The sequence below is a fragment of the Artemia sp. Qi Xiang Cuo genome, chromosome 11 (assembly GCF_049724085.1).
Source record: "Artemia sp. Qi Xiang Cuo chromosome 11, ASM4972408v1, whole genome shotgun sequence".
NCBI lineage: Eukaryota > Metazoa > Arthropoda > Branchiopoda > Anostraca > Artemiidae > Artemia > Artemia sp. Qi Xiang Cuo.
The window spans coordinates 23459118-23479449 of NC_142804.1; the positions used below are offsets into that span (position 1 = coordinate 23459118).

Consider the following 20332-nt stretch of genomic DNA (forward strand, 5'->3'; position numbering starts at 1 on the left):
GGCAGTCATTGTAAGCAGTACTACCTTTTCAAGCGTCATTTGACATGAAAAAAGAACCCACATACTATACTGCCTTCCTAAGCCTCTTAGCGGTATCTCTCAGTAAGTTTTGTCTTTGGCAATTGGAATTTTAGTGTAACCATCTATCACAACCAGACATTATTTTATTTGCCTCAAGTCTAAACTTAAGAGAACCCCTGTTTTGCCTTATTTTTAGGCAGGTTTTCCATTTGTGACAGATATTTTTGGAAGTTTAGCTCTTCCCTATTTTGTCTAACTATTTAGCCTACCCAGCTCAGATAGGAATTATTTGCTATTAATTGTAGGCCTATATCATTTCTGAGCGAGGCATGGCATTTCTGGAAAGTGAGTAGCCGAATTTTTTTTATGTGAATGCAATTACAAAACGAAGAAATGTTGAGACACGCTTTATTGCTGACAAGTTTTGATTCCGATCGTGAAAAAAAGAGCAAAGAGCTAATCAGAATAAATACCCCATAGCTAATTAAATTTTTTCAGCTGGAAAGCTCCACCCCTGGGTACGTATGCAAACAGAGACGCTGCAACAACACAATCATAACTATTCTTAAGATTGATTGATATTTGAGACAATGGCTTCAATCCACAGAATTAATATGACGGTTTAAAAAAGGGGTCAAGCGGAATTTCAATAAATTGTACTGGATTTTTCGTGCAGAATCTATAAGTACTCTACGTTTTACATACAAAAATATTATACATGATAAATAGGAATATATACTACGGTTGGAATCATCTTTGGCGAAAATGAATTATAACACTAACGGGTTATACCGACCACACTGCTGTTCTTGATCTGTTTAAAACCGGTTTTTCTGTGTGCACTCGGAGATAATCAGCTTAGCCTGAATGAGGTAAACTATTATGCAGGTATATTTTAATAAATATTTAATATATAGTTCGTTAGGTATTTGAAATATAGCGTTCTGGGGGGCCTGATTTCCATAATTCTTGTAGTTTCCATAATTTTGTTACAAAAGTATAATATTTTCATCAGATTTTGGTATATTCCACTATGATTAACCTAACTTCACTTCTTGAGTGTAGTCAATATATCATACAAGTACTTCATTATGATTAACCTAACTTTACTTCTTGAGTGTGGTCGGTATAAGACGCAAGTACCCACCAACGTTTCTCCTTAAACACGGCTACAAAAAGATAAAACACCAGTTTGCAACAGATAGGCCTAATGCTTTTTTATTCTGAACAGCTGGTCAATGGTATTTATAGGAATAATCCTCTTAAAACTTACTCCAGTCTTATTCATTTAGGCTCAAAACAGACAGGCGCAGGTTTCTTTCACCGGAAGGCGGGAAGAGACTAGAGAAGTTCGAAGGAAATTATCGAATGAGAAAATGAAACTCCTCCAGCCCTTAGAGAGGGGATCGTAAGATTTTCCTTGGGAAGTGGGTTAAAACCCGAAAAGGGCACATTTTAGTAGAAGATTTTTCATGTTTCCAGAGGGCTCCTTCATAACAGTCTTAGCCCCTGTCCCCCAGTTTAGAGGTATGACGAATACTATGTAACTAGCCTATTCACAAGTTTCATGTTAATTATAAATCAACAGTATGCTAATCTTGAAGTACCACACTTATGTACCCAGAGTGAGGATCCCTTCCCAAAGGACCCAACTTCTTCCATAGACAGAGAAGTGAGTCATCCAAGACTGTAGCCAAACAGGAACTCGTCGTAACGCTTCTCTGAGACGAGTTATTAAAATTGGTATTTTGGTGAATTCTGAGGAGATTCAGAGAACCCGTTTTAAATTTGCTCGAGTTAACTTCCCGATGACGACTCTAGCAGCATCCAAAAACCCAGAATTAGACATATGCACAAATCCAAATCTAGGCGCCAACAATAAAAGCCTAAATAATCTTGGCATTCATTCATTGTCACTTAACAAATGTTCCAGGTATTGCTCCTCAAAAAGAATCAATTTGTCAGGCGTCAAAACATGTGATTCCCCGACTGGGAACGCAATATATAAAAGTTTAACGACCATCGCTTATTGGGGTCCAAGTACCTAGCGAAACAAACTGAAAAATGAAAAAAAAAAATCAAAATTCAAAAGCGTTTTTGCTTAGAAGAAATAACTTTCCCTTTCAATTGCAAATGAAATATTAATTTGATCCCAAAATACAACCGACCATACTTTGCCTGGCTGAAGAAGTTACACATTGTCAATAATAGGAGTGCATGAATATGTGAGACCTAACCATCACAGTCTGCACGTTGTTTCACTTCCGTGTGCCTAGTGTTTATAACTCGACCAAGTATGCAGCACCGTTGTTACTGCGGTGCAATCGTACCGTTTTTGGTACGATTTTGAGGTCCTGTACAATGCAGTACATTTAGACACATTATGGTACAACCGAATATTTATAGCATATTTCGGTACATTTGAGCTGTATCTGCCTGGTCAAGTTTTAGTTATCGAAATTTTCGGTCCCCTTTTACAGATTTCAGCAAAAGAAAGAGATTTTCTTGAATGGAAACGCGGTAAAAAAAAAAAAAAAAAAAAAAAAAAAAAAAAAAAAATCCTCCGCGGAATTCAAACTAATCATTGTACGAGAAACAGCGCTCAAAATTGTTTTCTAAGAGAAGAAATATGAATGGAGAAATAGCTTGCTTTTTAGTTTATTCTAGTATTTTCATCTGTGAAATGGAAAATGAAGTCGAGTGTTATAATTGTGCCGCACAGAATGTTTTGTGGTTGCCTACAATTCGGTCACAAAATCGGTAGAACTTATCTCAAAGCGTTGACGACGCTCGTATGTAGCCCCTTGACATGACTCGTAGTTATTTGTTACTTAATTTTAGGGTTGACAAAAAAAATGAAGATCACAGGCTAAACAAGCGCCATTGAGGGTCCAGTATTCAACTCTAGGCTACTATATTTAAATGAAACCAATCGCTAAAGTACCAGAAATTTGAGATAACACATTAGAACCGTTTCTGATTAATATTCTTTCAAAGCAAGTCCGGGGTAAAAAAAAAAATTATCCACGATGCAAGTTTTTGTATTTTTCCACTTTATCACAAATTAACTAAAAAAAACAAGTTTTTTTAACTGAAAGTAAGAAGCGACATTAAGACTTAAAACGAACAGAAATTATTCTGTACATGAAAGGGCTCCTCAACGCCTCACTCTTTACGCTAAAGTTTTTTATTGTTTTAAAAAATAAAGTTATGAGACAGAGTCAAAATATAGCTTAAAGAGCGAGACGTTAAGGAGAGAACATCCCCTTTCATATACGGAATAATTTATGTTCGTTTTAAGTTTTAATGTCGCTCCTTTACTTTCAGTTAAAAAAACTTGTTTTTTTAGTTAATTTCTGAACGTTTTGAATTAATGTATCTTTGAATTTGGCTCAACGTACATGAATAGTTGAAACATAATTCACATATTAATTTTCCTTCTGTTGGCTAATTGACTTCTTCAAAATTTTGGTCTAACAAAACTAGCGAAATAACTTACGTAACCAATTTCTATATATGTAGCTTTTAATTGCGCACATGAGAGAGTTTGCTCCCAACCTAATACCTTCCTTTCTAAGCTAAAGTTTTAATTTTATTTCGAATCACAAACCCCTGAATCACAAATGTCGGTTAATTATAATAGATAGCTATTTTGAAAGTACTAAAAAACTTTAGCGTAAAGAGTATGGTATTGACTAGGGTGCGAATCCTCTCATATACGTAATAATTTCTGTTCGTTTTAAGTTTTAATGTTGCTCCTTATATTCAGTTGAAAAAAACTTGTTTTTTATTTAATTTCTGATCGTTTTTTTAAATTGCTGGGAAATCTGGCACCCCCTTCATGGAAATGTTCCTCCCCCCAAGGAAATATCCTCCATGGAAAGATCCTCCACCGTAACCCCAACTCCGACCCCCCACTAGAAAAAAATTCCTCCTGAAAACACCTGTATACTTCCCAATAACCAATACTATATGTAAACAATGAGCAAAGTTTACAACTTGCAGCCCTTCCCTCAGGAACAGTGGGGGATTAAGTCATCCTTAAAGACATATTTATTAGATTTTCGACTAACCTAAACAAAAGCCTATCTCAAAATTTTGATTGGATGACTTTGGGAAAAAAATGAGCGTGGGAGGGGGCCAAGTTGCCCTCCAATTTTTTGGTCACTTAAAAAAGGCAATAGAACTTTTAATTTACTCTCAAATGAACCCTTTCACGATGTTCTAGAACTACTGGGTCGATACGATCACCCCTGGGAAAAAAAAAAAAAAAAAAAAAAAAAAAAAAAAAAAAAAAAAAAAATAAACACGCATCCGTGACCTTTCTTATGGCAAAAAAAATAGAAAATTCTACATTTTTGCAGATAGGAGCTTGAAACTTCTATAGTAGGGTTCTCTGATACGCTGAATCTGATGGTGTGATTTTCATTAGAGGGTAAAATTCTACTTTAGCAACTTTTTGCTATCTTGGAAAGGAGTTAGATTGGGAAAATGAAACTTTCAGGGATGGATCTACAGGCTAAAGTATGTCCCGGGAAGGTATTTTGAAGTACTTACCTCCACTCCTTCTCTCTCTAGGTGGTCCTGAAATTTGATGATCTTTAAACATCTGTGTGTTATAAAGTGAAACCTTGCAAAATAGATCTTCTGCTTAAATGAAGTACAACAAAATTGTTTTCAGCTTCACAGCTTTGCTCAATCCCAATTTATAAGTTTTTAAAGATATGCAAATGTATTTCCTAAATTTTGAGAAAAAACATTGATATGGCTTAAAATTCAGTAAATTTTTACCAAATCATATTATTGAGTTACAAAAAAAGTGAATATACCACTTGATGCCTTTTTTCATGCTCTTTACAAATATAATAATCATTTTTGTTGGAAATGAATTTTAACCCCCACCCCTAGGCCTATTTATACCAACTCAGGGTATATATTAGCACATTAGGGGGGAGGGGGAAAGTTTAAACTTACCTCTGATTTAAATCAGAAATAAAACTTACCCCCACCCCCCTAATGTGCAAATATATACCCTAAATTGTATAAACAGGGGTGGGGGCAAAATTCATTCCTGACAAAAATGATTATTATATTTGTAAAGTGCATTAAAAAAGGCATCGAGAGGTATATTCACTTGATTTGTAACTCAATAATATGATTTGGTAAAAATTTACCTAAAATTCTACTCAAATAACAGGAATTGCAATTTAGAACTAAAGCCAGAGAAAAAGAAACTGACAATTGAAAAGTGAGGTGGGCTAAAATATTCTTTTCTCAAAATTTCAATAGGCCTAGGCCTAAGTATAGACCTGTCATGTAGGCAAATTTCAGGACTCTCTAGAGGGAGAAAGGGTGGAGGTAGGTACTTCAAAATATCTTCCCGGGACATACTTTAGCCTGCAGACCCATTCCTGAAAGTTCCATTTTCATAACCTAGCCCCTTTCCAAGAAAGCCAAAAGTAGCTAAAGTAGAATTTTACCCATTAAAGTTCTGTGACTTTTAGGGTTCTTTTCCCCCTTTTTCGAAAATAAGGCAATTTTTTTGAGGTGCGTAACTTTTGATAGATATGACTAAAACTGATGACAATTATATATTTGGAATTAGCATAAAAATTTTATTCTTTTGATGCCTCTATTGGTATCAAAAATTCGGTTACCATTGAGCCGGGTCGCTCCTTACTTACAGTTCGTTACCACGAACTGTTTGATACTGGGTTCCTTGGCCAAATCCTACCAAGGTGAGTGGTCAGACACTCTCCCGCCCTATCTCCTTGAATTCTTACATGTACATCTCCTTAGCACTTGGGCATAAATTTATTTCAGGACAGGAGGAGGGGCTTTTAAGAACTCTAAAAACAAACAAAAACATGCGGCATACCGTAAAGTTTTAGACTCTGGGGGAGGAGGAAGGCCCCAAACTTTCAACTAAATATAGATTTTAGCTAAACCATTTTCCATCTCTTAGTAAGACATTCAGGACGATATGTTGAAAGGATTCAAAATATCAATAAATATACGAATTTAAATATATCTAAACGTTAAACTGCGAATAATTCAATAGGGAAAGTTAAAATATTTCTCCCTAAGAAAAGGAGGTCCAATCTTACAAAAAAAAACATTTTGAGGTCAAAATATCTGGGTTTTCCGCGCCATTTGAATTTCTTCTAGAAATATCCTCCGCTATTTGAGAATTTTCAGACAGCGATTGCATTATGGAATTTTCATGAATATTCAGTTTTGCCGCATATGTCATCCTAGATCCCAGGGACAGAAGAAGTCATATTTCTTCCCTGCTTGCATGTATAATATTCCCTGCCTGCTTCCCTGAATGTAGGTCCACACAAGTCTCGGGGAGAAGACTTCCACCATTGTTAATAGAGTATTTTGATAATGATACCTACACATTAGGGGGATTACCCCCCCCCCCCAAAAAAAGGGGGCTAGAGGACCCTAGAAAACTTCACTTTTCTCATTCCTCTCCACGGTCGGACCGTTTTGTACCTATGTTGATAATTGTACATAAATGATCGCAAGGGACTATCGTGCTAATTGGACTAACACAGATATTAAAATTTAGGATAAATTAATCTTTACCTGGAGTTCACACCAAGCAATAGGTCCACCAGTACTTGTATCATATCCTTTATATACATTTTTGAAAGCTCCAGTACCAATAATCGTACTGTATTTTATATATTTCCCATCTTCAGATTTTTCCACTATTTTTTCATCTTCGTCACCCTCATCCGAGGACTCCATATCCGAGCAACCGTCACTTTTAACACCACTACGTCTCATTTTTTCCCGATTTTTGTCCTTATTACTGTCAATATCAGGAGGTTCTTTCTCTTCTTCCTGTTTCACTTTCTTTTCTGTTCCGCGAGGTCGTATTCTTGATGGCGGAAATTTAACAAGCCTTTCCTCGCTTGTGTTAGGCTGGACTGGCCGGCTCCTGCTACCCCTCAGGTGAAGACGCAATCCACGGTATCCTCTTGGGGAATCAGGTGGGTATGATTTTGACATTGCACCCTGCTGTGAATCGGGTCGCGGTCCCACAGAGTTTGCACGAGGCAATCGTAACCTTGCTCTGTTTGGGCTAGATATTGGTTCACGAGCGGTGCATTCATCATCAGTACTGCTGGCTTTTATGATAGTTCGACGGAGTCGATGAGATCGGTACACGGGTGATCGATGTAACTGACAGTTGTTTTTCAGTTTATCATCTTCATCGGCACTTGATTTAATCTGCTCTCTTTTCACAGGAACTGGTTTAATTGGCCGGAATCGATCTTGGATCTCACGCTTGCCAGACATGATGGAAATAAAGATGTTAAGTCACTAAAAAAGAAAGACCTGCAAAAATAAAATACGATGAGAACAGAGTTAAAAGGGGAACGGATTTAATCCTTTACAGAATTCGCTTATAGAATATTAACATACCTCTTTCTTAGCATTCCTGGAGACTAGGAAAAAAATTCTTTCAGAAAAATTGTCTCAATTAGGCATTGATCATGGATACTCAGGGGCAAGACCCCCCCCCGAAACCCTATTTTTTCGGAATTTCTGGGCACTTCTTATAGAAATTATCGAATACATTTAGCTTTTTTTACTAGCAGACCCTCCCTGAAAAAAATCTTGTGTACGTGCCTTCCTTGTAATTACTTTTTTTTAGCATATCCTTCAAAAAAAATTGATGAAAACCCAAAACCTATAGCGAGGTGTATAAAGCCCAAAATATATCGACACGCGTACACTTAATAAATTTAGATCAAAACAAATCAAGAAATCATTGACATAAACAAATCAAGTAAACAGGACGATAAGAATAAATTGGGTAGATATTTACATACTTGGCTAAGGGTTCCAGATCTTTTGGCCATGATTCAACCCTTTTCAAAATTTTGAAAATTTCATTGATCGTAATGACGTACGTTAACGTATTGGGTATGCTGTCCTTTCAGACGTCAAGTTACTATGTGAGACTCAAAGATATGTAATTGAAGCCTAAAATCGCGTATTTTGGCATTTCAGACCCCTGCCCAGAAAGTTCCTCCGATACCTTCTTTCACTATAACCGACTGTGTCTTGTTTATAAATCATGGTTATAGTTTTATATTTGGAAAACACTAAAGTTGGTTTTTGTATGTGGCTTTTCGCTTTAAATATACGTTTAGATAAACAAACTTGACGACTACTACGCTAGCAATATTAAATAAAAAAAAACAAGTTTTTTGAGTTCCTAACCGAAAGTTGGAGCAATATTAAACACGAAACGAACAGAAATTATTCCCTATATGAAGGGTTTGCCCTCCTTCTCAATACCTTGCTCTATACGCTAAAGCTTTTAGCAATTTAAAAAAAAGTTTCCTATTCTAAATACGCTGCTGTTTCAGAAGCCATTCTTAAAAAACTGGGACAAACAGTCAAACTTTAGCTCGACACCATGAGAGCCCGTGATAGCACGCGATCGCGCCTTTTAACAACAGGATGTTTTTCTTACATTAATAAAAAAAACACTTTCTGAAAAAAGTTTTATAAAGAAAAGTAAAGGCCATATTAAAATTAAGATCATAAGAAATAGAAACCTACAATAACTAGGGTTACTCAAAACGACCAGAAATTACTATTAAGTATAAATGAAACCCCGAAACGAACAGAAATTAAATAAACAAACATCACCAAAAAAAAGCATAACAAAACATAACAAAAAAAAGCCCGCATGACACTTAAGGTAGTTGGGGCCCCTCACTATTAGGCTTTAAAGGCTTGATTGCCTGTCATTCCAAGCAAGTCAATGGTCCTGTGTCAATTCTAAATTCTTGGTCAACCTTACCATACCAAGACCGCTTTGGCGGACGTGCTTTGTTTGCCTCTCATTACAGGCAATCTAACGGTCCTATATTAATTTTAAATTTTTGGTTAACCTACCCGAGACTCTAGGCAGGCGGGCCTTTCCAAAGGGCTTAAATGCTAAGCGGCTTTAGGAATCCGTCAATAAGTTCTAAGGCGAGAGAGGAATTTGGGACAATTTTTGGAGGCTCCCACCTGCCCAGAGTCTCAGGCAAGTGACTCAAAAATTTGTGAAAAGTTGAAATTTGGTCAGAATGCTGGATTAAGCTGGGGCATTGAATAGATACTATTTGCAAAGTGATTGGTAACGGTGGGCATCCGTGAACAAGTGCTAAATTGAGAGAAAATTTCGGAACAATATTTGGGGGCGCCCATCCGCCCAGAGTATCGGGCAAGTGAGTGACCCAAAAACTTGAAAAATTAAAATTTGCTCAGAATGTGGGGCTGAGCCTAGGCAATGAATAGGTACTATTTGGAAGATGAAGATGGCTTTAAACGATTGTTTGCCTGTTATTCCAAGGAAACTAATGGGCATGTGTCAATTCTAAATTCTTGGTCAATCTTAAGACCATAGGCGGGCGTGCCTTGTTTGCCTCTCATTGCGGGCAATATAATGTTCCTATGTCAATTTTTAATTCTTGGTCAACCTGCTTGAGACTCTAGACAGGCGTGCCTTTCCAAAAACTAACACACAAGTACTTGTCCAATAAGAGAGTCATACTTACTCCCACCATTATACCCGTGCCATTATACCATTATAACAGGTACTAAAATAAACGAGTACATAAATCTTAAAACGACTGAAACCTAAACTGAATATGCAGATCAAGCTTGAAACGAACAAAAATCTACAAACAAAAGTTTGGGTTTCGCCTCCTTTTCTCACTGTATAAGTCTAACCCCTACCGCGTTAGTGGCGCTTTACTGAAAACTGTCTTGAACAGTCTTGGAAAGTACAAATAAAATCAAACTCAATGTTTGATATATAATGCTATTAATTGTTGAGAGATCATCAGTTCAAGATTTTATTTCACTTTAATTTCATTTTCATTTTCAATGCTGCAATAACTGGAAAAGAAAATATTTGTAATATAGGCTAATTCGTTTTCAGAGAAGCACAAATGACGTAGTAGGCTTTAGACTTTACAGTTAGGGAAAAGGGCAGTACCCAAACTCTTGTTCGCAGTGAAACTGTATTTGCCTTGAACAGTCTTGGAAAGAACTAATAAAATTAAACTGAATATTTGAAATATATTAATTACTGAAAGCTCATCAGTTCAAAACTTAATTTTACTGTAATTTTTATGTTTTTTTTCAATGTTGTAATAAGTACAAAAGAAAAAATTGTAATATAATTCGTTTTCAATAAGGCGCAAATGACGCGGTAGGTTTTAGACTTTTACAGTGAGAGAAGGAGGCAAAACCTACACTCTTGTTTGTAGATTTTTGTTCGTTTCACGCTGGATTTGCATATTCAATTTAAGTTTCACTCGTTTTAAGATTTATTTACTCATTTATTTTAGTACCTATTGTATGATTGTTTGCTATGATTCTTTATTTAGTTAAATAAAAAAAGTGTTTTTCAAGTGAAAGTAAGCAGCAACATTAAACTTAAAACGAACAGAAATTAGTACGTATATGAGAGGGTTCGCCCCCTAGTCAATACTTCTCTCTTAACGCTGAAGTTCAAATTTTCTTCGAACCACAAATCCCCGAATCACAAAGGCCGTTTAATTAGAATTAATTAAAAAAAACTTTTCCCACAAAATAAGTTTTTCAAAGAAAAGTAAAGAAATCCATTAAACAAAAAATGAGCAAAAATAAAATCAAATAATCTACTAAGCGTGAAATTACCACAAATCAGCATCGATAAATTAATGAAACCCAAAACGAACAGAAATTACATAAATAACCTAGTGAACTCAAAACTAGCAAAATTAACATAAGTTGGGCTCAAAACCCCCTATGTCTTCCCAAGGCCAGAACATAATTTGCACTTTACTGAAAAAATACAAAAGTTTTTACTTTTATAACTTTAATAAATCAAATAATATTAAAATTTTGATTACTAAATATCAGTATATGTATATTAAACTGACAATGCACATTCATTTGTATTTTTTTTCAGTAAAGTGCAAATTTTATTCTGGCCTTGGAAGGGCATAGGGGTTTTGAGCCCAACTTAGGTTAACTTTTGCTCGTTTTGAGTTTTTCTGTTAGTTTTATATTGACATAGTCTTTTCAGGGGAAAAGAAAATAATACTTTGAATCTTTTCGTTTTTTTTAATACTGTATAGTTTGGCCTGCTATTTGTATGCTGGAGAAAAACCTTCAGCAATTCTTAACAACATACACCCTTTTAAAAATCTGGACACAAATAGTAGTGTTTAATTTAGTTTCATACCTCCTCTAGTTGACCTGAAATGGAAAACTTGATACCATTCGCAAAAAAATCTAGTTTACTTTCTTTGATAGCTTGGATTCACTTACACTATTTTGATTTGGTTAAATTTTAAGAGCAGAAGTAATCCCGAAAGTTTGAACATAATACCCTCAGTAGTGCTTGGGATACTGCTGAGATGCCTTATTGGGAATTAGCATTAACACAGTGCATTTTGATTTAATCTTAAGGCGACATTTAGTTTTTTAACATCAGGGGCAAATAGATGGGTGGGTGTGGGAGGGGGATTAGTTGCCTTCCAATCACTTTCGACTATTAAAAAGGGCATCGCCCCTTTCTGTTTTCAATCGAATGAGCCCTTTTCGAAGTTCCCACGACGACTCCTTCGATAAGAAGTGCCCTGGTCTAGACAACAACAACAACAAAAAATTAATACATTATACCCACATCGATCTTTACTATAAAAATGTCAAGCCTTCAAATCACTTTCGACTATTAAAAAGGGCACTAGGCCTTTCGATTTTAAAACGAATAAGCTCCTTTTGAGTTTCTACGACAACGCTTTCTATAAACATCTTATATGCCCAGGGGCATAATTTACAACCCTAACCCTCAGGGCTGTTTGGGTGTTTGCCTTTCTCGAAGACCTAATTCCCAGAATTTTCAACTACTTTAAACAAAATTGGTATCTCAAAATTTTGACTGACTGTGTTTGGGGAAATGGTGGGCGTGAGAGGGGCGTTAGTCGCTCTCCAATCACTTTAAACTATTAAAAACGGCACTAGCCCTTTCAATTTCTAATCAAATGAGTCCTTTTGAAGTTTCTACCCCAACACTTTCAATAAAAACCTTATATGCCCCCAGGGCATAACTTACAACCCTGAGAACTGGGGGGGGGTTGTCATTCTCAAAGACCTAATTTCCAGTCTACTACGTTGAACAAAATGGCTATCTAAAAACTTTGATTGGATGTGTTTGGAGGAATGGTGGGCGTGAGAGGGGGGTTAGTTACCCTCCAATCACTTTCAACTATTAAAAAGGGCACTAGCACTCTCAATTTCCAGTTAAATGTGACACTTATGAAGTTTTATGACAATTCTATCTATAAAAACCTTATATGCCTCCAGGGCACTTACAATCTTTATAATCTTTGCCCTGGGGGCTCTGGGGGTTTGTTATCCTTAAATACGTAATTTCCAGAACTTTCAACTACGTTGAACAAAATGGCTATCTCTAAACTCTGATGGAATATTTTGTCGGGGAAATGGTGGGCGTGAGAGGGGGGTTAATTACTCTCCACTCACTTTCAACTGTTAAAAAGGACAATTTCAATTTCCAATCAAATGAGCCCTTTTTGAAATTTCTATAACAACTTTCTATATAAAACTTATATGCCCCAAGGGCAAAACTGACAACCCATGCACTGAGAGCTCTGATGGGGTTTCTTCCTCAAAGACCTAATTTTAAGAATTATTAAATATGATGAACAAAATGTATATAAAAACTTTTTGATTGGATATGTGTGGAGAAATGGTGGGCGTGAGAGGGGGGTTAGTTGGTTTCAATTCACTTTTGATTAGTCTATTTAAATGGGACCTATCAATTTCATTGCCCAATTGAATGAGCCCTTTTTGAAGTTTCTACAATATCGGTTTCTATAATAACCATATATGCCTCCAGGGCATAACTTAAAACCTTGCCCTGCGGGCTGTGGAGGGGGAGGAATTGTCATCCTTAAAGACCTAATTTCCAGAACTTCCAACTACGTTGAATAAAATGGCTATCTAAAAATTTTGATTGGATATGTTTGAGGAAAATTTGGGCGTGAGAGGGGGGTTAGTTGCCCTCAAGTCACTTTCGACTACGAAAAAGGAAACTAGCCCTTTGAATTTCCAATCGAATGAGCCCTTTTTCAAGTTTCTACGACAAAGATTTAAATAAAAACCTTATATGCCCCTCGGGCATAACTTATAACCCTTGCCCTAAAGACTGTGGGAGGAGTGTCCTAGTCAAAGGTATAATTTCCTGAACTTTAAACTGCGTGGAACAAAATGGCTATCTCAAAATTTTGATTGGATGTGTTTGGAGAAATGGTGGACGTGGAAGGGGTGTTAGTTGCCTTCCAATCACTTTCGACTATTAAAAAGGGCAATAGCCATTTTAATTTCCAATCGAATGAGCCTTTTTGAAGTTTCTACGACAGCGTGTTCTATAAAAACCTTATATTCCCACAGAGCATAAGTTAGAACCTTTGCCCTGAGGGCTGTGGGGGAGCTGTCATCCTCAAAGACCTAATTTCCAGAACATAAAGCTACGTTGAATAAAATTGCTATCTCAAAATTTTGATTGGATGTGTTTGGGGAAAAGGTGGGCGTGAGAGGGGGGGTAGTTGCCCTTCCATCCGTTTCGACTATTAAAAAGGGCACTATCCCTTTTAATTTCTAATCGAATGAGCCATTTTTGAAGTTTCTACGACAACGCCTTCTATAAAAAAAAACCTTACATGCCCCCAGGGCAAAACTTACAACCCTTGCCCTGAGGGCTGTGGGGGATTGTCCTCCTCAAAAACATTCTATCTGGAAATCAACTACCCTGAACAAAATGGCCATCTCAAAATTTTGATTGGATGTGTTTTGGGAAATGGTGGGCGTGGAGGGGGTGTTAGTCGCCTTCCAATCACTTTCGACTATTAAAAAGGGCACAAGCCACTCCCATTTCCAGTTGAATGGACCCTTTCAGAAGTTTCTACGACAACTCCTTCGATACAAAGTGCCCTAGTATGAAACAAAAATATAATAATAATAATACGTTGTGCCAACATCGTTCTTTACTTAGGCAGCGCGATTGCGCTGCCTATATTAGATAGCTCTTTTGACAGTGCTAAAAAAAATTAAGCGCAAAGGGCAAGACATTGACTAGGGGATGAGCCCCCTGAAATACTTAATAATTGTTATCTGCTTTAAGTTTAAAGGTTAGTTTCGACTTTCAGCTGACACAACTTTTTTTTTATTTGATTTCTTATCGTTTATTATATAATGCTGGGAAATCTGGCGCCACCTTCATAGAAATGTCCCTTCCCAAGGAAACATCCTCCAAGGAAGGATCCTCCCCCGTAACCCCCTCCTCTGACCCCCCCCCCCCTACCAGAAAAAATCCCTCCTGTAAACCTCTGTATATTTCCCTATAACCAATACTATATGTGAACAATGGACAAAATTCATAACTTGCAGCCCTTCCCCCGGGAACTGCAGGGGACTAAGTCATCATTAAAGACATATTTATTAGATTTTCGACTATGCTGAACAAAATGGCTATCTCAAAATATTTATTGGGTGACTCTGGGAAAACAAAATGAGCATGCGAGCGGGCCAAGTTGCCCTCCAATTTTTTGGTCACTTATAAAGGGCACTAGAACTTTTAATTTTCGTTCGAATGTGCCCTCTCACGATATTCAAGGACTACTGGATAGATACGATCACCCCTGAAAAAAAACAACAACAAACAAACAAATAAACAAACATTTGTGATCTTTCTTCTCGCAAAAAATACAAAATTCTACATTTTTGCAGATAGAAGCTTGAAACGTCTACAGTAGGGTTTTCTGTTACGCTGAATCTGATGGTTTGATTTTGATTAAGATTATATCACTTTCAGGGGGTGTTTCCCCTTTTTTTGAAAATAAGGTAATTTTTTTCATTCTCGTAACTTTTGATGGGCTAGACTAAAGTTGATGAAACTTATATATTTAAAATCAGTATAAAAATCCGATTCTTTTGATATAACTACCGGTATCAAATTCCGTTTTTTAGGGTTTCGGTTACTATTGAGCAGGGTCGCTCCTTGCTTACAGTTCGTTACCACGAATTGTTTGATTTCTATTCGTTTTGGGTTTCATTTATACTTCTATATCAAAATATTTTTGTTCGTTTTAAGCTTGATTTGCCCAATCAACTGAAGATTTACTCGTTTTAAGATTTATTTATTGATTTATATTAGTATCTTTTATATGCTTTCTTGCTATGATTGTTTATTTAATTTCTGTTCTTTTTGGGTTTCATTTATTCTTTAATAGTAATTTCCGGTCGTTCTGAGTACTCCTAGTTATTGCAGGTTTCTATTTCTTCTGATCTTAAGTTTAATATGGCCTTTAATTTTCGTTAGAAAACTTTTTTTCTCGAAACTTTTTTATTAATTTCTGTTCGTTTTTTATTGCAAAAGTTTCAAGTTTTTGAAAATTCCCTATTTCGAAATAATTTTTTATTCCAAAATAAATTAACAGTCTTGGCAAGAACTAATAAAATTAAACTGAATGTTGATACATAATGATATTAATTGCTGAAATCTCACCAGCTCGAGATTTTGTTTCACCCAGTGCAGGATTTAAAGCTTTGACACCTCTAGGCCCAAGTGTTTTTGCTGCTCCGTTTTTGTAAGATTTTCGGCGAAATCCTCAAAACTTCTGGAATAGTGAATGCCATAGGGCCCAGTGGGCCTATTGGTAAATCCTGGTCTGGTTTCACAACAATTTTCATTTTATTTTCAATGTTGTAATAAGTACAAAAGAAAACATTTATAATATAATTTGTTTTAGTAAAGCGCAAACATGCAGTAGGCCTTATGCTTTTACCGTTCGGGAAACGGGCAGTAGCCATACTCGTGTTTGAAGTGAAGAATATAGGTGTCTTGAACGGTTTTGGAAAGAGCTATAAAAATTAATCTGAATTCCCATGATTTTTGGAATACAATATCGTTAATAGTTTTTTTGGTTGGGGCAGGGCATGGAGGAAGGGCCAGGGGTCAGCTCCCATGATTTTTGGAATAAAATATCGTAACAAGTTTTTGGGGGGAGGGGGGGGATCGGGCCATGCAAAGAAGGGTTCAGCTCACTTAAGTTCTGGAATAAAATATCGTTCAGAAGTTTTTTGAATGGGGGTGGGAGTTTGGTTTATCTGATCTTTGAACTATTTCCAAAATCCTCGCATAAGAACCTTATATTCTCCCGGACATAACATACAGCACTTGCCCCAGGGCTCTGGGGGGTTTTGTTGACCATGGAGTTTTGTCATCCGATATTTTGACTAATTTTTATAAATGGCTGTCTCAAAAATTCGATCAGATGGATTTTGGGGTAAAGAAGGAAGGAGGGCTAGTTGTCCTCCGGTCCCTTTTAACGCTTAAAAAGGAACTAGAACTTTCAACCTCCAATAGAATGACGCCCTTCCCCACAAAGTTATACGATCATTCCTTTCATAAAAACTTATATGCCCCCGGGGCATAATTTACAACACTTGCCCCAGGATTATGGGGGGGGGGCTTTGTAAACCCAGGAGTTTTTGTTATATGATCTTTGGTCTATTTTGGGAAAAAAGAAAATCTCAAAGATTTGATCGGACGCATTTGGGGAAAAGACGGTTCCTGGGGTGGGGGGGGGGCTAGTTGGCATCAACTTACTTTTGACTCTCAAAAGGGAACTAGAACTTTAAATTGAGTCGCCTCCAGAACATACCTCTGCCATAAAAGCCTTATATGCCTCTTGACATAATTTATAACGCTTGGACTCTAGGGGGGAGGGATGTTATGTTGACACCGAAGTTTTTTCTATCTGATTTTTGGACTATTTAAAAAAAATGGCTATCTCAAAAATAAGATTGAATGCGTTTGCGGGAAAGAGGGGGTGTGAGAGAGGAGGGGTGTTATATGCCCTCCGTTCACTTTTGACTCTTAAAAAGGTAACTAGAACTTTTAATTTCCAATCATATGAGCCACCTCTCAAGTTTATACGACTACCCCTTATATAAAAACCTTATATCCCCCCGGTTCACAACGCTTGCCCACAGGCTCTGGAGAGGAGTTGTGTCAAATCCGGATTTGCTGTTATTTTATCTTAAAACTATTTTGAACAAAATGGCTTAAACTATTTTGAACATAACATTTTTATCGGATGCATTTGGGGGGGAAAGGCCTTGGAAGGGGAGGGCTAGTTGCCCTCTGATGACTTTTGACTCTTAAAGAGGGCACTAGAAATCCCGATTTACAATCGAATGAGCCCCCTCTGAAGTTTATATTACCATGCCTTCCATAGAAACCTTATATACCCCGGTGACACAACTTACAACACTTGCCCCCGGGTTCTGGGGAGGGGGGCGGTGTTATCCCTGGAGTTTTGTTTATATGATTTTTGGTCAATTTTGAACAAAATGGCTATATAAATAATTCGTCCGGCACTTTTAGGGAAGAGGTTTGGTGGGGGGGGGGCTTGTTGCCATCGGATCATTTTTTACTTTTAAAAAGAGAACTGGAACTTTGAATTTCTAAATCATTTGACTCTCCTCCAAAGTTTATAAGACCACCTCTTCCATAAAACCTTCTATACTCCGGGACACAAGTTACAACCCTTTGTTCCTCCGCGCTCTGGGTGGGTATGCTGAACCCGAAGTTTTTCTTATTTGATCGTTGAACTAATTCAAAGAAAATGGCAATCTCAAATCCAGCGGATTAATTTAAGGAAAAGAGGGTGTAGGGGAGGAGAGGGTAGATGCCCTCTGATCACTTTAGACTCTTAAAAAGGTAACTCGAACTTTCAATTTCCAATCAAATGAGCTACCTCTGAACTTTATTAATTAAAAGAAAACAAAGTTTCTCCGAGGGAAGTAAAGAGCGAAGTTAAACTTAAAACGACAAAAAATTATTACTTCACAGCCTATCTAACATATATCAATAAAACTATCGCAAATAAATCAACTGGTGATATTTCCATATGTTTGTAGGATTACAGAAAACTAGCTACAGTAAAAGTAACCCTTTTAAGGACAATTTTAACAGTAAAAAAGTAAAACATATTTAGATTGTTGTCTTATTTACTTTTTTCGTTTAATTTGGCATCACTTCTGTTCAATGAACTCAGTTCAATGATTGACTGTCGTCTTGGATCTGATAAGGACATTTCATGTTGTTTTGTAGACAAGTTCGAATGAAGGAATCTTATTATTATTAGGACTAAAAATTCGCTTTAGAATTTGTATCTCAACTTATAATCCTCCGTTTTATAGAGAGAAATAACTGGATTTCCAGAGTTCATATTACGGTTGATATGTTCTTTATTCCGAGTAATACTAGTTGAGACCAAGATGTTACCTGATAAATCTATCCATTATTTTTATATGCTGTGTAATGACTTTAAACTTATTATTTAATGCCTAAGTTTTTAAGATAATTTTAATTGTATACTGAAAATTACTGATATCACAGCTCCTGTAGGACTATTAACGCGTCAAAGACTAGTTTGTTGTTGTGAGGCTACCTATTTACTTTTGACTACTAAATCAATATTCTTATTTTTATACTTGGCTTTTGTGTTTTCAGTAAAGCAGTAGTTTTCTATAATCCAGCAAACATAGGCAAATATCACCAGTTGATTTATTTGCATTAGTTTTATTGATATATATTACATAGGCCGTGAAGTAATAATTTTTACTCGTTTTAAGTTTCAACTTCGCTCTTTACTTCCCTTGGAAAAACTTTGTTTTTTTTTATTAATCTATGCACGTTTTTTATTAAATTTAATTTAGAAACAACGTTGCTATGACCTTTTTTATTTATACGAAATAATTTCTGTTCGCTTAAGTTTTAATGTTGTTCCTTAGTTTCAGTTGGAAACTTTTTTTTTTATACAATTTCTAATCACCTCCAATTTAGGGGACCTGAACCATTATTAAGGAACTGAACTAAGACCCGTACAAGAAATGAAGGAAAAAATAAGTTTAGAGTGGGAAAAAAAAAATCAAAACATAGTATCGTTTCTTTTTGTAAAAAAAAAATTAAAAAAGAAGAAATAGATCTTTAATTCTTTCTTGCCCTGGTCTAAACAACAACAACAACAACAAAAATAATACATTATACCCACATCGATCTTTACTATAAAAATGTCAAGCCTTCCAATCACTTTCCACTATTAAAAAGGGCACTAGGCCTTTCGATTTCCAATGAAATAAGCACTTTTTGAAACGACAACGCTTTCTATAAACACCTTATATGCCCCCAGAGCATATATTACAACATATGAAGCTAAGAGAGGAAAGGAAATAACAAATGAAAAATAAAACCAAAAAAGTGTGAGAAAACCAAAAAATGGATATCTCAAAATTTTGATTGGATGTGTTTGGGAAAGTTGCGGGCGTGAGAGGAGGGTTAGTTGCCCTTCAATCACTTTTGACTATTAAAAGGCCCCTTGTAAGTTTCTACGACAACGCTTTCAATAAAAACCTTATATGCCACCAGGATATAACTTACAACCCTTGCCCTGAGGGCTGTGGGGGGGGGGGGGAGGGGTTGTCATCCTTAAAGACCTAATTTCCAAAACCTTTAACTACGCTGAACAAAATGGCTATCTAAAAATTTTGATTGGATGTTTTTGGGGAAAAGGTGGGCGTGAGGGGGGGGGGGTCAATTACTCTCCCCCCCCGTTAGGTTATTAAAAAGGGCAATTTGAATTTCCAAACAAATGAGTCCTTTTTGAAATTTTTACAACAACTTTCTATATAAACCTTATATGCCCCCAGGGCATAACTTACAACCCTTACACTGAGGGCTCTGAGGGGGTTATCATCCTAAAATACCTAATTTCCAGAACTTTCGACTGCGTTGAACAAAATCTCAAAATTTTGATTAGATGTGTTTGAGGAAGTGGTGGGCGTGAGAGGAGGGTTAGTTGCCCTTCAATCACTTTCGACTATTAAAAGGGCACTAGCCCTTTCAATTATCAACTGAATGAGCCCTTTTTGATGTTTGTACAACATCACTTTCTATAAAAACCTTACATGCTCCAAGGGCATAACTTAAAACCCTTGCCCTGAGGGTTATGGGGAGATGGGTTGTCATCCTTAAAGACCTATTTTCTAAAACTTTCAACTACGTTGAATAAATTGGGTATCTAAAAATTTTGATTGGATGTGTTTGGGGAAAAATGGGCTTGAGAGGGGGGTTAGTTGCCCTCAAATCACATTCGACTATTAAAAAGGGCACTAGCCCTTTGAATTTCCGATCGAATGAGCCCTTTTTCAA

The 20332-nt window shown here is 36.5% G+C and overlaps 1 protein-coding gene across 3 annotated transcripts in view; it reads right to left on the reverse strand.

Moving 5' to 3' along the window:
• LOC148946777 (uncharacterized) overlaps positions 1 to 20332 on the reverse strand; it is a 196655-nt gene that overhangs the window by 135290 nt on the left and 41033 nt on the right. For 2 of the 3 annotated variants that reach the window (XM_089096596.1, XM_089096598.1), the window contains exon 2: positions 6616 to 7374. In XM_089096596.1, coding sequence (XP_088952722.1) covers positions 6616 to 7335 — 720 coding nt within the window. In that variant the 5' untranslated portion in view covers positions 7336 to 7374. The remainder of the gene's footprint in view (positions 1 to 6615; positions 7375 to 20332) is intronic. The other variant, XM_089096597.1, reaches the window with a different exon arrangement.